The sequence below is a fragment of the Maniola jurtina genome, chromosome 3 (genome assembly GCF_905333055.1).
Source record: "Maniola jurtina chromosome 3, ilManJurt1.1, whole genome shotgun sequence".
In the NCBI taxonomy this organism is placed as follows: domain Eukaryota; kingdom Metazoa; phylum Arthropoda; class Insecta; order Lepidoptera; family Nymphalidae; genus Maniola; species Maniola jurtina.
This window is the reverse complement of record NC_060031.1, coordinates 4,081,920-4,103,359: the sequence shown is the minus strand read 5'-3', so window position 1 is coordinate 4,103,359 and position 21,440 is coordinate 4,081,920. Positions and strand designations below refer to the sequence as shown.

Here is a 21,440-nt window from a genome sequence, read left to right as displayed (position 1 = left end):
AAAAAAAATCCAAATCGGTCCAGGCGTCTTAAAGTAATCGGGGAACATACATTAAAAAAAAACCCGACAAATTGACTCCTTAAACTCCTCCTTACTAAAGTTGGTTAAAAATAAACAGCTAGCTGTTGCTGGTGACTTTATACCATGAAGTAGTGATAAATATTGCATTGCACGATTTTTATTTTACCCCTATTCTCGAATCCACGGGATTTCGCAAATTTCATTCCTTGCGGATATCTAGGTCGTAAAAGGAATCTATCTGTCAAATTTCAAGTCTTAAAGTTTCGGATATTTCATGCTGAGTGAGTCAGTGGTATTTGGATCTTATTTAAAGCCTCAGTAGTTACAACGCGTAGCGTAAGTTTAAGGCACAACTTCATAGTCATATCAAACGCGTAAACTACTAATACATGGAACTGAGCATGTCACACTACTGAACGCGACGCGTACGGCAACAGTGTGGATGCAACGCGCGCTCCGTAGTGTGAATTTTTTAATATATGTATAGGTGTGTATATTAGTAACGAGGCCTCAGTACCTACACATTTGCTCAATGCGTAATTGATTGGCATGTGGTGGCCAATGTGCAAACGTTTGCGCCAAGCTCCTTTACGTTTGTTTGAAAACCTACAACAGCAAGCCGGTCAGCCGCGTAACTTTGAAACCGAATATTTTAACAGAAATCTGGAAAATCACAGTTTCTAGTCTCTGCACATGGACTTTGAATGCTTACTATTCAAATGAAATTGGAACTACGTTTGTATGAAGCGAGTGACGGAGAGACCCCTCTTAACTATAATAGACTGCTTTTTGATGTACCTTGATTAAATTTTAAAGGATGATTAGGATCCTTTTGTTATTATAATAAAATACTTAATCTAAATCACACCAGTGTGATCAATTGATGGATGGTGTATAGTATGAAATCTGTCTCGTTCCTGATATTTTTTTTTGCATTAAAATGATGTCAACAAATTATCTTATATATAAAAATCAATGTTTATATGTTTATGTTCTATAGGCGGCTAAACCACTGATCAGATTTTTATGAAACTTTGGTAGGTGTTCTGAGAGCATTTTCTCCGGAAATGGTTCCTGCATCACAAAAAACTAAGTATATGAATTAAAAAAAATCATATTTGTTTACGGCATTGCAACGCATGCCGGGTACAGCTAGTTTTACTATAAAAATTACTATCCTATGTTATTATACTGTCGTAACTCGTTACTATGTTGTGCTACGTAGCTACGACCACAGCTAGTAGTAACCTAATCTTCGTAAATTTATTTTATACCATTGCAATTTAATCAAATATGTAAGTAGGTACTACAATTAAAAATAAATAAGTCCAGCTTTCGTCGCAATTCCGTTTTATTCATGAGGAAAGTAATTTATTTTATTATTTGGGCCTCAGCCGGCATGCGGGCCAATGTACTTATTCAAATTTCACGTTATTCGACTCAGCGTAGACTGCGTTGTTTTAATAATATCAATACAACTGCGGTTCCTTTTATGTAAAAAACATTATATACCTACTAAGAATATGTATGTGCCTATATACGTTAGACGTACTTATTAATAGATACAGAACTTCAAAATATAAACTCGCAATTTCGTTCAATACCTCAACCGGTAAAGGAGTGGACTGAAAACCGAAAGGTCGACGGTTCAAACCCCGCCCGTTGCACTGTTGTCGTACCTACTCCTAGCACAAACCTGACGCATAGTTGGAGAGGAAAGGGGAATATTAGTTATTTAAAATGGCTAATATTCTTTAAAAAAAAATGTAAACGTAAAAAGGACCAGATTAAACTTAGGGCGGGTGGTGCATGTCGCATGCTGCATGTTGTACCATACAGATTTGCCTTTTTCAGCGGATTGTAACAAATTAAGCTTTTGATTCTTTGTGTATCACGGACTTTCGCAAAGTAACGCCTGCTTCTATACAATATTTAATTCTAAACAATAAATAGTTTTTAGTTTTGTATTTTGTATACTCATTCATTTAGGCTTCATTCGCACGAGAGCTTTTTTAACGTCCGTTAAAAAAGCGTTCAAATACATAGAGCAAATGGATTCCCAAGTATCTGTTTACACGTCAACCCTTTGTATTATCAGCGCAACGCCGGGTTTTAACGCAACACTTTTTTAACGGTCGTGTTAACGGAATTAAGGCTTAAAGTAACGAGAAAACGAAGAAACTGGTAAAGTGTCAGATTGGTAGGTAATAATAAATTGTTATTATCTTTGCTAAACATTATTAGGATCGTAACAGGCTAAAGAGTATGATTTGAGTAAACTTTGCTAGCAAAAACAATTTCATGCTAGTTAATATAATACTGTAGGCACATAATTTAAGGTGAAGGTAATTGGACTCTCTCGTTCAATATCAACAAAATTAAATTGAAAGCAAACATCTCGCTGTAAACTATGTTTACCTCACTCTCTAATCAACTCGCTTAGGAACGGAACTTGAATACCATACCATTTGGATCAATTAGAATGTTACATTATCTAAATAATAATAATGAACACACTGTTTGATATCTCATTTTGTTAGATGTTGTATTAAACTAATAGGCTACTCGACTAATTTTCACCCGACTACGGTAAAGCAAAAAGGAAAGGTTATGATTTTAGCAGTATGTATGTATGTAGGTTTGTATTTATGTGTGTTCCACCGGAGCGCCTAAACTACTGAACCGATTTTGATGACTGAGGTGTCAATCGATTTGTTATTATGGTCCGGGTAACAATAGGCATACATTTTATATGAAAGACATCGACCTGACGGATGTTACATCCAAAAAAGTGAGGGTCTCCAAAAATTTTTGTTGACTTGTCTAGCTGCTGTAGGTACTTTCCTCTATATAACCTTTAGATTTTTTTTTATTCACTATTATAAGCAAGCGCTTGACCACAATCACACCTGATGGAAAGTGATGATGTGGTCTAAGATGGGACGCGAAAATAATTGCGAACAAATACTCGTATTATGTGGATGAGACTAATCACAATTACTTTCTTCGGTGAGTAGCTGTGTCAACCTTTTACCTATAAATCCTATTGAAAAGGGTACTCTTGGCTGCATGTTATATTTTTCATATATAAAAAGAAGGTATTAGTTCAGTGGAAAGGAAAGTCAAAGTATTTCCACGCGAGCGCCTCTTTGGGGTCATGACATGTTGAAACGAAGGAAGGGACATCCTACATTTCACTACCCATATCAGGCATGATATCCCCAATAATTTAATATAGAATTAAAAAACCTACATTTCTTTGCTTTCCTAACATGAAATAGTTAATATTTTAGCTCACGTATAGATTTGGTGATCCATTTTATTCATTATGGCTAACTATGGTTAACTCTGTTTTATATTTAAACTTAACTGAATTGACAGGTCTAAATGTGTTGCCATCCCTCTCATAATGCTCCTTGCAGAAGAAGAAAGCACTAGATATTTTAGACTTCTCTGTTTAGTTCAGTTTAGATAGCACCTAACACAGAATTAGTCACAATGTGAAACGGCAAAAGTTCAAAGTTAGAACAGCGGGGCGATTCGCCAACTCAGTTTCTAATACTGAAAGCCACTGAGCCAATTGACATTAGTTGGTTTTACATTGCTGCTTTATCGAGCAAAATTGAAATATTTCTTCGTAGCAAACCTTCAATGGATTGAAAATAATGTTAAATGAGCTCAATTCGGTGGCTATCATTTAGTGTTAGACACTGAGTTAGAAACTCAGTAGGTTGGTCGTTGAAGTACCTACATGTATCCAATCTCCAATCTGTTTATGTGTTCTTATTCAGAACTTCTGTACAATATTACAAACATCATGGCAATAAAGATCATTTTTATAAAACCGAAGTCATAATAAAACCGAAGTTGCAGACCGACAAAAGATTGGAACAGACAAAATTTTCTCCAATAAAAAAAAATATCAAACCAAAAACTCCGCGGGACTCATTTGCTCATCAAGTACCTACCAAACTTTTTATTCCTTAGAAACAGATGAAGTGAATAGGGGCATTCCTCGGGGAAACTGTAATCAATCTTGCTTATGAATGACACCTTTTCACGGTATTTTGTATTGGATTTTATCAAAAGAGAAGTGAAGATGACGAAATATTCCAATGTTTCAATTTTCTACATTCGTTTTCTTGTTTTAATAACAGGTTGGTACTCGGTAAATTATGGATAAATGAAGCATGCAACGAATTATGTACCTATTATGAACTTTTAATACGAGCAAATAAAAAATGTGATAAAATACTTTGGTTGTTTCAAAGAACAATCCTGTTTATTATTCGTTTTTACAAATCAGAAAAAATTTTGCAAGTCCTATCAACGCGCCTAGAGTCATTAACGGATTGGAAGGGAAACATTTAAAGTAAATTTGTTCTTGGAATTGGAGTTTGCTCTTTCTACAAAAATTTCAATTTTCACAGAAAACATTGAAGGTTGACGAGTAAACTAATCAGAACAAAAACCCCCCATTAAAATAAACTGATAAATTTTGGCTGTTTCCAAGGTTTACATGCTATTTTTAATTTTTCATATGTAACTGTCATTATCATTAAAGTAGTTAGTAGATACATTTTGGAAAACATTACCAAGATCTTGATAAACACAATGTTATTGAGACGTATGCCCTAGAGTCCACATAGCCGACATAAACGGCGGTGTAACATATAGCCTTATGAGGAGTGTTGTAATTAATAAAAAATATTTGACTTTGTTTCAGATATCAACACCATCATTATGCTAGTTGGAATCGGAATCCTATACATAATTAAACTAACCGACTGTGATATCATCACAGAGGCACCAAAAGATATAAAACAAAAAGACAGTCAATACAACGATGTCCAAGAGCCGGAGCCTCTGCCAGTTTTACATGGAAACGATACCAGATGCAGAATATCGGAGTATCAGTGTTTTAATAAAAAATGTGTTCCGATAAACCGATTCTGCGACGGCAGTAACGACTGTGGGGACGCTTCGGACGAGCCAAGACATTGCACACGTAAGCATTTCTATTTTACATCTTCCGTAAAGTTTTATTCTTTAGCAACATTTTTAGCTACATTGAATGACGCGAATAAAATTAGGATATAAAGAAACCAAGAAATTTCAACCAGGGATTCAAAGATAAACTTACTAAACTCTCGCATAAATTCGGACACCAGAAATTTTCTAGCGCACGCCACGGAAGCTCTTAGATGGAACAATTTTTTCAACTTAACAGGGCTCTCTCCGTCACTCGTTTCCACTCGTTTCATACAATCGTAGTTCCAATTTCATTTGAATATTAAGCAACCAAAGTCCATGAAATTTTGCAGACATATTCTAGAAACTAATATCTGTGTCTGTGGTGTTTTAGATTTTTCTAAAAATATGTAGTTTTAAAATTACAGGGGCTCAAAGATTTGTATGTAAATTTTAAAGACCGCGTAACTTTGAAACCGAATATTTTAACAGAAATCTGGAAAACCACAGACATAGATATTAGTTTCTAGAATATGTCTGCAAAATTTCATGGACTTTGGTTGCTTAATATTCAAATGAAATTGGAACTACGATTGTATGAAACGAGTGACGGAGGAGCCCTCTTAACAATTTTATCTTCATACCAGTAGCTTATTTTAGCAAAATGTCCATAAATTAGATAATGGATAATACCACTTTCTATTAGTGAAAACTGTATGAAGATCCGTACAGTAGTTTCAGAGATTAGTTCGCCCAAACACGAACTCTGTGCGGTGGGGTACATTTATACATATTTTTTTTAAATACAGATCAAAAATTTCGGGACCGCTGGCAGGATTCAAACTTGCATCTTCTGGGAATCGCGCCCGAAGTAAAGATTTCGCATAAAGTAAAGGAAATTAATCAGTGAGATACTGCAGTAGGTGTATTTCAGGAAAGGATGAAAAATACATTATCTTTGAAACTGAAATCATTTCCCACGAATTTTACATGTCAGTGTAACAGCTGAACGGAAGCTGCCGTCACGAGGGCCTGTTCCGTACATTTGATAATGGATGGATGGATTCGAGAAATAAAACCATTTTCTGGATGTGCCGTGAATATTAAACCTATATTTTATTGAAATATTATTTAATTTTGTCTATGCGATCACGCGATTTGGCACAGCAAAATGTTTGGAACAGTTAACGGTACCGTTGAACTATTAACGGTGCTGCCAAAAAAATACTTTATGTTGTGTATAAAATATGTTTTTAAATCCTTATATGAATATAAACTTTTATTTTAGGGGTTCTTAGTTATTTTTTTAAGATGTGAGTGCATGAGAGATGGACTATATGGCATTACTTTATTTATTAGTTTCTTGTCTAACTAGTAACTAGATTATCCCCGACTTCATCCGCACGAATATTTATCCCGAAGGAATTCTTGTTTTTTTGGGATAAAAAGTAGCTTGTGTCCGCTCTCCTGGAGACAAGCTATATTATATCCTCCGTCGAATTTGCTTAGAAACCGCTATATGCAGTGCAAAATAGCAAACTGACAGACAGGCACACTTTTGCATTTCCTATATAGGTATAGATCGCGGCTAAAAACAGAGCGGATTTTATGATTTATGTAAGTAGGATTTTATTACGTGTGGAGGAATCTTAAGCCATTTGGGTCAACAAGCTTCTAAGAAAGTAGGTAGGTAGGGTACTTGCTAATATAAAACTTGAATAACTAAAACCTCACACACAAAGGAATCTCCTTGAAAATCATTTTCTTTCAAACGCCACGCGCGATCTCGTCTTGAATTCTTGAATACAATTCAATGGAATATGATTCACGGTGTGGTCCGCTCAGCTGCTTTCATTGCTTCTCGTAGAGCGTCGTAACTCCCGAGCTCTCGACTATTATGAATGGGATAAATGCAGTAAATATTACGTAGCAAACAGCGTAGAGTAGGTGCACCGTAGTACTATAAAGGTTGAAACAAACAGAACGCGCGATCTCGTCTTAAATACAAATCAATAGCATATATTACAATTCTCGGTGTGGCCCGCTTAGCTGCTTTCATTGCTTCTCGTAGAGCGTCGTAACTCCTGAGCCCTCGACTATTATGAATGGAATAAATGCAGTATATTCTACGTAGCAAACAGCGTAGAATTATTGTCGCACTATAAGGGTTGAAGGTTAAAACACAAAGAACGCGCGATCTGTCTTGAATACAATTCAATAGAATATGATTCACAGCGTGGTCTGCTCAGCTGCTCTCATTGCTTCTCGTAGAGCATCGTAGCTGCCGAGCCCTCGACTATTGAATGGAATAAACACAGTAAATTAATTCTACGTAGCAAGCAGCGTAAAGTAGGTGCACTGCTGTCGTACAAGACACTGGCGTTTACTGTTTTCAAGTATTCAAAAGCGTTGGCTATAGTATGACGTGTTGCAAAAGTCGCTGTCATCCATTTCTACAAGATTTTAGTACCTATACAAAACTTGCAGAGATTGGCGACTGGCGCCCTGCGAATGGAAAAACAGTGCAAAAACTTCTGTAAGAAATTGGCAAAGTTACTTACCCGTGGACATTTGACTCGTTGGACATGTCACGTTTCCCTGTCGCCGCTAATTGATTTTTTTTTATGAAATTTTCAAAAGTATGACTCAATTTACGAGTGTAGAACGTTACTGTAATCCACTGCGCTAATCCAAATTTTATAAACTTAAATAGTATGGATTTTATTATGAAAAATGAGTCTTTTTTTTATTCGTCTGGGACCTATTCTATTATTAAAGTAACTACTAATGAGCAGCTTTTTGTAAGAATACTTATAGCAAGAGGTTTAATTATAATGAGATGAGTTTTATGAAAGAGTCTCACTCAACAATTTTTAATACTGTCTATGCTTAGTGTGAAGAAAGTAGGAAAAACTAGCCTATTCAAATGAAACTTGGTTTAACTTGAAACCTATGAGCATTCTAGGATGGAAGAAGATGATTGTTGTTAATATGAATCATGGACAGCGTTAATTTTTAACTAACTTAAAATAAAAGGAGAAGGTTCTCAATTCGACTGTATGTTTTTTAAAATCATTAGTCGATATGAAAATTCAAATCTGCAACCTGCAGGTGCGCGATGTTTTCCTTCACCAAGTGATATTTAGATGCTTAAGACACACGTAACTATGAAATATTAGAAGTGCGTGCCCGGAGTCGAACCCTCGACCCCCCTAACGGGAGGCCGACATGTAAACCACTAGGCTATCAGTTATCACTGCTTCTTATTCATTATAACATTAGTTTACAAGTGTAAATTAAAAATTTATAACACCCTCGACAAAGTATTTGAGTTTTCCAAAACATCATTTTCAAATAAATAATTATGTATCTAGGCAACGTCCATCTTGACAGCTTGACATTTTTCAATTGACATAATATTATGAACCTATTTCCTAGGTTATCTAACCTTCTTTTCTACCAGAAAACTAGAAAAGAGCTGATAACTCTTAAACGGCTGAACCAATTTTTTTGGATTATAGCTAAGAACACTCTCGATCAAGCCACCTTTCAAACAAAAAAAAGTAAATTAAAATCGGTTCATTCGTTTAGGCGCTACGATGCCACAGACAGATACACAGATACACAGATACACAGACGCACAGATACACAGACGCACAGATACACACGTCAAACTTATAACTCCCCTCTTTTTGGGTCGGGGGTTAAAAACAAATATGAATAAATGATAAAAAATTCTTGACAGAATTGTTATTGGTAACCAACCATAGTGAACGGTCAATGAGTTTTATAAACACTGAAGCCGATAGACCGAGATAAATCAAGTCCAATACAATTTTTCAGTAACAAAAATAGAGCAGCCAGTTTTCGAGAATAAGAGGTTTATAGGAGCTAAACTTCCGAAGCAATTGTTCGCCGCGGGACTGAAAAGAGGTCGCGGAGATAGGTCAGGTGTTTGCGAACAGGATTACTTATGTTTTCGACTCCGACGGAATCTGGAAGGTATGAAAACGTCTTAAAACCGAATTACGTAATGCTGGCACAGTGGAAATAAAAACTATAGCGGTCTAACCTATTTACCTACTGATAAACACGTTTTATTTAACAATATTTTCGGCGCTTTTCTGAACGTAACTCAAAAGGAAAAATGGAAACCTAGGATCTCTTCGTTGTTCGCCTGTCTGTCTGTCGTGTCTGTCTGTCGTGTCTGTCAAGAAAAGGAAATCAAAACCTAGAGGGTAGGTACTTCCCGTTGACCTAGAATCATGTTTAGCCGGTAGCAATGTCATGTAGCACAAGTACCTAAAGGAAAAATCCGAATCCGTGAATTTGTAAAGTGTAAAGATTTGTGTTACCTACCAAATTAGTTGCTAAATCAGATCAAGGCTTATCTAATTACTTACTGTACGATCAATTTATGTCCGCGTTGAATGTGCCTTGAACAAATGACATGACTTGGTCCAGATAATACTCGTCCATACTAAATGTCGAACAACAAAGATGTGTTTCAGGATTAGGTCGTTATTGACTTTATTTGTTATGTGATAAGTTGACGAGCAGATAGAACTTTTTGTGTAGTAAACTTGTTAGTAACTACCCGATTGCCTTTTCCCGTGATCATAGTTCGAATTGGACTCAACATATTGTGCTAACTAGCCTTAGCTCTTAGGTAGATCTTAGCTCGCTTTTTTTTTTGAAAATTAGAAATTTTGATTCATTGACTGACTCATCAACGCACTGCCCAGATATATAAAGCAAATTTTGCTCAGAGGTTCCCTTTATAATAGATATGTTAATTAGAATATGTTATTAGACCCGATCAAGAATCGAACCCAACATAAGCGAGACATTAATGTTTCAGAAAGGTTTTCATAAATTAATAAAATTGTAAAGAGATAAGTAAACGCCAGGCCCTTTTAAGCTAAAGGTTTTTCAATATATCCTCAATGAAACCTAACTTACATATAATACCTATATAAGCATAAGTATGTAGAACTTTCAACCTTTTGTTAAGCGATCACTAATGCTTTCTGAAAAAGTTCTACCTACGCGAAGCTCCCGAAATTGATCAGTCACGCACGAATAAATCAAATAGAGTCGATTTTTCCCATTACTCTATAAGTTTTTTATTACACCTAACACGAAAACCGTATTTTTATTATGTTTTACTCTTAAAAGAAACGCTTTAGAATCACTTCATTCCAATCAATATAATCACCCATACTAACCCATACTAATATTAACAATCCTAAAGCGTGTGTCTGTTTGTTAGGTACCTTTTCACAACCCATCCGCTTAGCCAAAAGTGAAATTTGGTATAGAGGTAGCCTATATCCTGGAAACAGACATGAGCTACGTTTTATGATAAAATCCCTTGGAAACTCCCAGATTGAGAGTTCCCACGGGTTGATAAGTGGGATAAAACTTTTATCCCTCTTATGATAAAAGTTTTATCCCACTTATCAACCCGTGGAAACTCTCAATCTGGGAGTTTCCCCGGGATTTCAAAGACCTACATCCACGCGGATGAAGCTTGTGACGTCGATGTGTTATTTCGGGATGTAAGCGATATCTGGACCAAATTTTATCAAAATCATTAAATATCGGTAAAGCGGATAGGCCCATAATGCACAGACAGACATATTATTTACTTTCGTATTTATGATACTAGATGATGCTCGCAACTTCATCCACCTGGATTTAGGTTTTTTACAAGTGGGAACTCTTTGATTTTCCAAAAAACGTAGCCAATGATTTTCACTGGGATGCAAGCTATGTCCGTATCATTCATCAAAATCGGTTAAACGTGTAGGCCGTGAAAAACTAGCAGACAGACAAATAGACAGACATACTTTTGCATTTATAATATTAGTAGGTACAGATATAGGTACCTAAACATAAATTACTCAGTAAGGATTAATTCTGTCTTCCCATTTACGATACCTTTTAAACTTATAACGTACATTTGAGTGCAATTATATTTGTTCTTTATGAAGGAATTAGCAATATCTCATCGAAATACCCAACAGCCGTTTAGAGGCACATAATTTCATTACGTAAGGCGTCCCATTATGTGAGCCCATACTCGACACATAAAAGGGGATTTCGCAACACTGCAAGAGTGGTGGTCTTTTCACATTCATGCGGGTGCTAAAGATATTCATGAAAATATCCTGTGCAATATACTTATAAGAGGGAAAACTTAATGACTTTGATCCCTTATTCGAGAGGACTGGTTCGACACACATCTCTAACATTTCGGAGTTACACGTATCGTACCTGTCTGCATGTCTGAGAGTTCTCCATAATGTTCTCAAATTGAAAGGTGTTTGAAGTTTTGTGGCACTTGGCCTGCGTAATGGGCATTGGTATCTTTTGTCATTTTGAGAGGAGACCCAAGCAAGCTCAGTGATGGACCGGTGACAGCTCGAGAATAATGTAGTACTTAGAGTGAAAATTGCACACACAAGACCGTAGTAGAAGAACATTAAAGATGTATGTACCTACCTACCTAATCATATCATATTGTAGTAAGAACCTATACAAAAACTATTTTTATAGAGTTTCAATTTTCATCATTTAAAAACCATTTATTTTATACACATTTCCTCATAACTAAATGGTACTCGTAGCGAGAATAATGGAGTGTAAACAGACGATATTCTTTTCGTATAATAACCAAGATAGAACCACTCATCCGAGTCAATATGAAGGATCCCTTTTCATAGCTACCCCAAAGCAACGAGTATAATAATCAAGTTTGCGAATGCGGGAACACGGAGCTCGTCCCAATTCGATTCGTCCTCCATTTCCTAAAAGTGGATTTCCTCTTGGATCACCTCATACCACTATCTTTGAGTTGTAGAAAATTATTTTTAATTCAACTTAAAACTTCTTATTGTGGTTTGAGCCGCAGGTACGTGCAGGTCGTATCATCGTCAATCGATAAGCGTCCACTGATAAACATAGGTCAATCTTTTTATTATTATTATTACCTAAGTAAATAATAAAACATAAAGACTTAGAAGAAATAAGAAGAATAAAACATAAACATAAAAACTTATCTAATTACTATACAAATCATGTCCGCGTGGAATGGTGCCAAAAATACTGGCTGCATTTCCACGCTGGACAGCCAGGCTGATCTGTTGCGGCAATCTATCAGGTCTACTGTAGGGACTTCCATACGCCGTCTTGCGCGGCCTGAATCCAGCGGCTCCCTGCGGTTCGTTTGATGTCGTCTCCCACCTAGTGGAGAATAAAAAAATATTCTTTTATTTGGGACCATAGTGCAAACACAGTACACAGAATAAAATACAGCAACACACAGAGTAAATAATGTAAAACTTACAAATACCTGAATACTTACAAGTGTAAATTAAAAATTTTCAACAACCCCGACCAGTGAAGGTTACAGTAACTAGAAAAGAGCTAATAACTTTCAAACGGCTGAACCGATTTTCTTTGACTATTCCGCGCGAGTTTTCCAAAACATCATTTTCAAATAAATAATTATGTATATCTAGGCAACGTCCATCTTGACAGCTTGACATTTGTCAATTGACACTTAAATATTATGAACCTAAGGGTTATCTAACCTTCTTTTCTACAAGAAGACTAGAAAAGAGCTGATAACTTTTAAACGGCTGAACCAATTTTTTTGGATTATAGCTAAGAACACTTTCGATCAAGCCACCTTTCAAACAAAAAAAAACTAAATTAAAATCGGTTCATTCGTTTAGGCGCTACGATGCCACAGACAGATACACAGATACACAGATACACAGACACACAGATACACACGTCAAACTTATAACACCCCTCTTTTTGGGTCGGGGGTTAAAAATATACGGCTTTCCATGCATTTCAAAAGAGAAAACCACCGCCATCTGAATCAAGAATTTGCCAGCGCTGCGCTAGCGAGGTCGCCGTTCTAAAAGCTTGGAATCACGTTTATCGGTTTTTTAGCGTTTAAACTATCGTGAGTGTTTTCCATTATAAATATTCATGTTCCCGGCTGTACTCACGTGGTTAGTCGACGTAAGCCCGACTAGTTTCGAACCCATCCGCGATTTTCACAGAGACGCGATTGAAGTTTATCGGTTTGTCGAAAAGTGTGCCCTGCTCATTGCCACTTTAGCTTCGGGTATGCCGGTTACTCTGATTCTTTCATGAATCTCATTTCTGATTTGATCACGAAGAGAAATTCCAAAAATAGTTCTCTTCATCGCCCGCTGAGTGAACTCTATAGGTATAATGGAATGGTGGCATCTATTTTACCATTATTTTAGCATCACTTACAGACTCCATAGAGTGGTGTTGAAAAAATATGAAGCCTGGTATATTACTAGTAATAGAGCCTAACAACCCTGATCCGATGACTAGTGACCCGCCCCGGTTTCACACGGGTAGCTTTTTAAAATTTTCGCAAGGGTCTGAATAAAATATAGCCTATATCGCTCAAGAATAATGTAGCTTACTACTGGGGGAAGGATTTTCAAAATCAGTTCAGTAGTTTCAGAAATAACTTTCTACAAACAAACAAACTTAAAAACCTCTTTATAATATGTATTAGTTTAGATGAATTAATAAAATAAAATAGCCAGTTTGTATTTATTTGACTATTCAAAAGTTCTTGTTATTTAGCCTATTTGAAGAAAAAAGTTTCTGTTCTATTGACTCTCCAGCGCAGCAGAAGTTACACATTAAGGATGATTCGGCCGGTTCTGAGGATCTTTAGAAATTAAATATTGAATCTGAAACTTCCCATCCGAAACTAATTTCAACTTATCCAGTTTCTTAAAAGGTGTTCAGAGCTTCAAAGCTTTTCGTGAAAAATTTGTTCGCTGTCGACAAACTTTTTCTGAATTCAGTTTAAGAAGGTAATTAGGGGCCTATTTATTTTGTGAAAAGGTCTTAATTACATCCTTAAGATCAGCTTACACTTTTCAGTCTTTATTACCTTGATGGTGGTAGAGACTCTCGGACTGTTAGGGCGAAAACACACTATGGGCAATTTTTTTGCCTCTCTGACAAAAAGTCTTCGCGCGCACTTTTGTAATGGAGCAGACTAGAGCGACAGGAAAAAACGTGTTTTCCATATGACTACGATTCGCACGGATGTTTTGTCGTATCCTGTCCGAAGTGTGTTTTCGCCCTTAAAGGTATCGCAGACGACAACCAAACTTGCTCTTCTTACGGGTAGTCTAGTGATACGAATCACGATCAATTTTAATATTAGATTGTCTTGAACAAGCTTTTTCTCACGTCCTTAGAAATGAAAAAAAAATACATATCTTTCATAAGCGACCGTCGTCTTTTAGGTATACGATCAACATAGGATCAATATTAAAAGGAGCGCCGATATTGATAAATGATGAATTGACAGAAAAGCTTCAAAAGAAAAAAGGGCTTTACTGGATATCGTAAAATGTATTCACGATCCCGGATTATGATGTAATACACCAAAACGTATGTCCCTTTAAAATCGTTTAAGGGATTTCAATCAACAAAATAAATGACTTGAATACTAAACGCTTACATTTCCTGGCTGAGTAGTTTTGATATAAGTATGGCTTTTTCCGATTGTAAGGAACAACTGTAAAGAAAGTTCTTAAGAAAAAATTAATGAAAGAGTTTTTAAGTTTATTTAGTAGATGGAAAAATCCAGCCGCGGTTTTCATATCACACTTCACACTAATATTATAAAGGCGAAAGTTTGTATGTGTGTGTGTGTGTGTGTGTGTGTGTGTGTGTGTGTGTGTGTGTGTGTGTGTGTGTGTGTGTATGTTTGTTACTCCTTCACGCAAAAACTACTGGACGGATTTGGCTGAAATTTGGAATGGAGATAGATTATATCCTGGATTAGCACATAAGCTACTTTTTATCCCGGAAAACCAAAGAGTTCCCACGGGATTTCAAAAAACCTAAATCCACGCGAGCGAAGTCGCGGGCATCGGCTAGTAGCCCTATAATTGTCAAATGATGATTTGTATACTTTCTATTCTACGGAAACTTTCGAGTTCTTTTGCTTCGTCGTTTCTAATTTGAACCGCTAGGATAAGAAATGCCCTTCCAGCTTTAGTTTTCCCTTCCATTTTAAACATAGGCAAGATTGTATTGAATAGACATCTTGTAGGCAAGCATGCTCCACACCAATCATAGGTACATTCTTTCATCGCTGCGTCATCGTTGAAGCTGAAGCTGAGTGTTCAGAAAATAGTACTCCAAAACCAACCGCTTTGTCGGTTGGAACCTCGCGATAGAATAATGGAAATTCATTTTGCCACTTGATTTATTTTCACGTCACTGTTCAGCTTCTATTGGTAAAGAGATTTCCATAAGAAGCTTTATATGTACCTACCTAATATGGAACACATTTGTTAACTAAACAAGTGTAAATTAAAAATTTATAACAGCCCCGACAAATGAAGGTTACAGTAACTAGAAAAGCTGAATTGGCTGGACCAATTTTCTTGGATTATAGCAAAGAACACTCTCGATTAAGAGGGGTCTCTCCGTCACTCGTTTCATACAAACGTAGTTCCAATTTCATTTGAATATTAAGCAACCAAAGTCCATGAAATTTTGCAGACATATTCTAGAAAATAATATCTATGCCTGTGGTTCTCCAGATTTCCGTTAAAATATTCGGTTTCAAAGTTACGCGGTCTTAAAAATTTACATACAAATCTTTGAGCCCCTGTAATTTTAAAACTACATATTTTTAGAAAAATCTAAAACACCACAGACACAGATATTAGTTTCTAGAATATGTCTGCAAAAATTCATGGACTTTGGTTGCTTAATATTCAAATGAAATTGGAACTACGATTGTATGAAGCGAGTGACGGAGAGAGCCCTGTTAAACCACCTTTCAAAAAAAAAACTAAATTAAAATCGGTTCATTACTTTAGCAGCTGCGATGCCACAGACAGATACACAGATACACACGTCAAACTTATAACACCCCTCTTTTTGGGTCGGGGGTTAATTAAAAAGTCGAACTTGTCATACCTATCACTCAAGTGAGATCTCGTTGGACAAGTAATTTATAAAGCACAAGTGTAAATTAAAAATTTATAACACCTCCGACAAGTGAAGGTTACAGTAACTAGAAAAGCTGAATTGTCTGAACCAATTTTCTTGGATTATAGCTAAGAACCATCTAAGAACACTCTCGATCAAACCACCTTTAAAAAAAACTAAATTAAAATCGGTTCATTAGTTTAGGAGCTACGATGCCACAGACAGATACACAGATACACACGTCAAACTTATAACACCCCTCTTTTTGGATCGGGGGTTAAAAAGCATGATGTTTTTTGAACAGAAAAAAATATCTACTATATCAGTATTCTATCGCTATCTGTATACCCGCAGTTCGTGGGTAGATAATAGGTACTCGGGTTTTAGTGCTGTTTAACTTTACGAGTATCTTGTATTGATCTTGGTTCTCCTGCGATCTTATTCACATCAATTACTTAATAATTTCATGACTAACTCAAATGATAAAATGAATCTAAATACTGTTAATAGAATTCAAAGTTAAATAGGAGCTAGAATTGGAAGCTAAAATTAACATTTTAAGTAGGTACCTCCGTCTAGTCTATTCCAAGTTTCTCAACATCTATTATCGTAGTTCATAATTGAATTAACTCAAAAGGTAACTGGTTCTTTAGTAACTAGATGCTATTCACGAAGTAATATCCCTTTGAGAAGTTCTTTCGAGGCGGACAAAATTATGAGGTACTTCAAAACTTTATGTGTAACAAAAAGATCGTTTAATGGCTTTATCGGCTAGGTATATTCTTTGGAATTGCATGGCTTCGAAATTTCAAGTATCTAATAGAAATAATAGCTGACTAAAACAGCATGGTCTCAATTTTTTTATCTATCTACTTACTGACAATACTTGCATGACCCATTACGCACAGTCGAAGAATGAGTACCTAGAATCTTGATGATGAAAAAAGGACGCCCCCAAAACAGTTTAGCTTTCTTTTAAACCCCGACCCAAAGAGAGGGGTGTTATAAGTTTGACGTGTGTTTCTGTGTATCTGTCTGTGACATCGTGGCTCCTAAACTAATAAACCGATTTTAATTTAGTTTTTTTTTGTTTGAAAGGTGGCTTGATCGAGAGTGTTTTTAGCTATAATCCAAGAAAATTGGTTGAGCCGTTTGAAAGTTATCAGCTCTTTTCTAGTTACTGTAACCTTCATTTGTCGGGGGTGTTATAAATTTTTAATTTACACTTGTCTAGTTTACTATAACCTTCACTTGTCGGGGGTGTTATAAATTTTTAATTTACACTTGTTCCTTTTTCTCTTTAAAATTAGCAACGCTATTGGTGCAATTTCTTCAACGACATTCTGCACGACTGTAAACACCACTCGCTTGGTTAGTCGTCCAGCCTAGTTGCCTTCATCTGAGTTGCCCGACAGCTAGTGGACCGTGCGTAACGTTATGGAGGTTTTCCAACATTGCGTTTTTTGATGCGGTCTCTAACATAATGCAGAGACATTATAAATATTAGGACCTCAACGAACCAATCATAAATGTGTACCTAACTAGCTACTAGTGATGCCCGCGACTTCATCCGCGTGGATTTAGGTTGTTAAAAACCTCGTGGGAGCTCTTTGATTTTCCAGGATAAAAAGTAGCCCATATCAGGTCTCTTCAGGTCATTAACTATACACGTGCAAAAAATCATATCAATCCTTGCTCCGTTGTGGCATGATTATACGACAACGAATAAATAAACTAACTAACAAACACACTTTTGCATTTATAAAATGGGTAGGGTTGCCCTAGGTCCAGGCAATTAACCTACATGTATGTAGTTATGGAGATTACTTAACGTACCTAAGTAGCTAGTGTTTGCATTCTAGTTCCAACGAAAATTAAATTTATTCCATTTGTATATTACGACTGAGCACAACAAAGAGAAAATTACCTTAAGTGCAATTAGCTAACTACTATAATCATTTTCTTAATTAATTAAAGCGCTGTTACGAACGCTGCAAAACATTAACAATGTTCTTGCAAATTTTTTTGGTCCATTCTCTTCCTTTCGTTAGATTAAAAGCTGGTGGTAAGTATTAGGTGCAACGCACACCGATAGAACCCAGGAGCGGAGTCATTTCTAATAACCGTTCAAACTAAGCTTATTTAGGCAAGTACTTACTTTGCCATAACGGCGGTGGCTCATGGCAAGTTTTTAGTGCACCAATTCCAACATAAAGCTGAGTTTGTAGTAATCAAAAAGATTCCAATCCAGTCTGTCTGGTTATCTTTTTTTTGTGTTTGTTCAAAATTAAACATACTTTTTCATATTTTCATTTCTGTCGTGTAACATCGACCCGAAGTCATAGCTTGCAACTTGCAAAAGAAGGAGTATTCATGGGATGATAAATGATAATGCAAGTTTTTTTTTAATTTGACGGGGCCAACGGGACTGATTTTTAATAATTTTATTCTTATCCCGTTGGCCCCGTTAACGGGGATGCGGCCAACGGGGCCAACAGGACTACACGGAATTTTTGACCTCGCAAACATATTTAACAGCATACTCGATATAAGTTAGCGATCATAAACGAGAACGATGGCTTACTATACTGTGCTTCGACTGTAGAAATCCTGGGAACCGAAGAAATTATGAAGGAAATTATTGTAGTTTGGAATACTCTTCGCGATCTGTGTTTCCTACCACACCGGGTGTCTTTCAAAAAAGAGTGAATATGATCTTCTAGGCAAACGCGTCCTATCGTCATCATAAATAAAATGAACTTCCAAATTCCCAAAGGTCGAAAAAGGGTTGTTTTGTCAGCTTGTTTTACAATCAACTGATATGCCCTGTCACAACGAAGACACCCAGACTAAAACCGAGACCAAATAAATGACTTGAAGCGCCGGAGACCCACCTTTGATTTGTTAGTTTTAGCTGTTAATGCTTCAGAACTTTAGCTATTACGTTTAAAGTTTTAAGCAAGCGCAATGCAACAGAGTCACCTAATAGTGTCGTGGTTAATTAAATGGCGCGCTAATGAAACCTTTGCTCCACTTTACAAAATGAGCTGAACTATTAGCTTTTCCTGCTAAAATGGCAAGAGAGAGAGTAATCACAGCATTCAACATTGTTGCTTAACATTCTGTCCTTTTTAAGTAAATTTTTAGGGTTTCGTACCTCAAAAGCAAATAATGAACCCTTATAGGATTACTTTGTTGTATGTCTGTACGTCTGTCTGTCGTGTCTGTCAAGAAAACTTGTAGGGTACCTACCGTTGACCTACAATCTGGAAACGCAAATAGGTAGATATTATAGCACAAGTAAACGGAAAAATCTGAAAACCGTGAATTTGTGGTTAAGTACCTTACCGAAAAAACATGTGTTAATGATTGAATAATAATAATTATTATTTTTAATTTTCAAAGTAAGATAACTATACCAAGTGGGTAACCATATGAAAGGGCTTAACTTGTACAGTTTTTGATTTGATTGAGCTCTTTGTGTGAATATTGGCTAAAAACAATAAGCGCTTTCTCGTGAATATTGTGCTGATAATAATGTAAGCTAATGGAGAGAGCGATGGGGTTAATAATATGACACGGTTAATTTAATCAATGTCATACTAATGTGTGAGGTGAGCTGAACTTTTAGCTTAGTAGATAATAATAGTTCTAAGTTAATTGAAGTAGATTCTTTCTAGCGTTATAAATGTAAACATCACTATTACAGTAGTTTATCTACATCTTCTTAGTTCATGAGTTGGTTTTGTGTGAACGGATTTGGATATTTTGTGTTCATCATTACCATCATCATCATTAACACAGGTCTTCTCTTAGAAAGAGAAGAGTTTGGCTCTAGTTTATTACGCTGGCCAAGTGCGGAATGGTAGACTTGTGGTGGCGACCGACGCTGGGAGGCGTGGGTGGTGATGTGACGAGCCGTGCAAATACCTGTCCGTGTGTGTCTGCTTTCGATAAACTGAGTGACCAAAACTACCATCCGACCATACGTGGATAAGTACATCCCAGACCCAGTACTAACCAAAACAACGTAGATACTTAACGATCTTTGTCCTAAATATAATTTCTGTCATGGTATCATTTATTTCATGTTCTAGGTATTGTGAATATGGTTATCAATACTCAATAATATTATGAGGAATTCATTGCACCGTAGGCCTTCGTAGCACCATTGCCAATATGTAACTTTTGCTTTAGAGACGTAAAGCCACGTGAATACCACTCAGCACAATAAAATTCCACTCTGGTAATTTAATGGAAAATAAAGTGAGGAAACATGAATACCTCCACGAACCACGTATTTATGCACCTTACTCACAATCTGCACGGGGAAGCTGGAAGAAATCTCTGTTTAGAGATAAGCATTTCCTTTGTACATAGATCATTTATCAAACTTTGTAACTACAATTTTGGTACATGAAACATAAATATAATATATATAATATACCTTAATATTAAGAGCGTTCTCCATAATGTTTTCAAAATGTATGAAATCTGCCAATCCGCACTTGCTTGGACAGCTTGGACTATGGCCTTAACCATTCTCATTCGCAAAGAAGACTCGTGTCTGAGATTGTGACCATGGTCGGATTTGTATTACTTCCGTACTTACCAACCAATATTTGATGTTAGCCGTGGTGTTGTGGCTTGTGAGAGTGTTTGCGAAAACTGATCAAACTAGCACGTGTACACGAGAACAAACAATGTTACAGAATGTATTCCTGTTCATTCATACCAATGCAAACACTCGCCAACACAAGTGCCCACTCAATAATCACAACGTGAGCACAATTCCGCTCTGGTAATTTGATTTGCATGCAGATCGTACTGGTCAGTGGCCATTATCGTTACCTATTGAATACCGTACGGATACGGATGTGCTTAATGGGAATTCTATTATGAAAATATTACACGAAATGGGAAAATAATGTCGAAAATTGTATCTAAATACACCAATCGTTTAAACTATCCTGAGTGATTTCTATTTTTAACCCCCGACCCAAAAAGAGGGGTGTTATAAGTTTGACGTGTGTATCTGTCTGTAGCATCGTAGCTCCTCAACTAATGAACCGATTTTAATTTAGTTTTTTTTTTTTGAAAGGTGGCTTGATCGACAGTGTTCTTAGCTATAATCCAAGAAAATCGGTTCAGCCGTTTGAAAGTTATCAGCTCTTTTATAGTTACTGTAACCTTCACTTGTCGGGAGTGTTATAAATTTTTAATTTACACTTATTGTAAATATAAATGCTCCCACGATTGCATACACGGAGATTTTCTAAAATTACTGGGGAACTCATTGATATCTTGGGATAAAAATAATCTATTTAACTGAATCCACGCAAAAAAAGTTCCTTTACTCCGTTGCGGCGTGATCAGTGGATAAATCAACAAACAAAAACACTTTCTCATCACACTAATAT

The 21,440-nt window shown here is 36.3% G+C and overlaps 1 protein-coding gene across 1 annotated transcript in view; it reads left to right on the top strand.

Moving 5' to 3' along the window:
* LOC123880993 overlaps nucleotides 1-21,440 on the top strand; it is a 142,369-nt gene that overhangs the window by 19,247 nt on the left and 101,682 nt on the right. Inside the window, exon 2 of the mRNA XM_045929491.1 lies at nucleotides 4,748-5,029. Coding sequence (XP_045785447.1) covers nucleotides 4,748-5,029 — 282 coding nt within the window. The remainder of the gene's footprint in view (nucleotides 1-4,747; nucleotides 5,030-21,440) is intronic.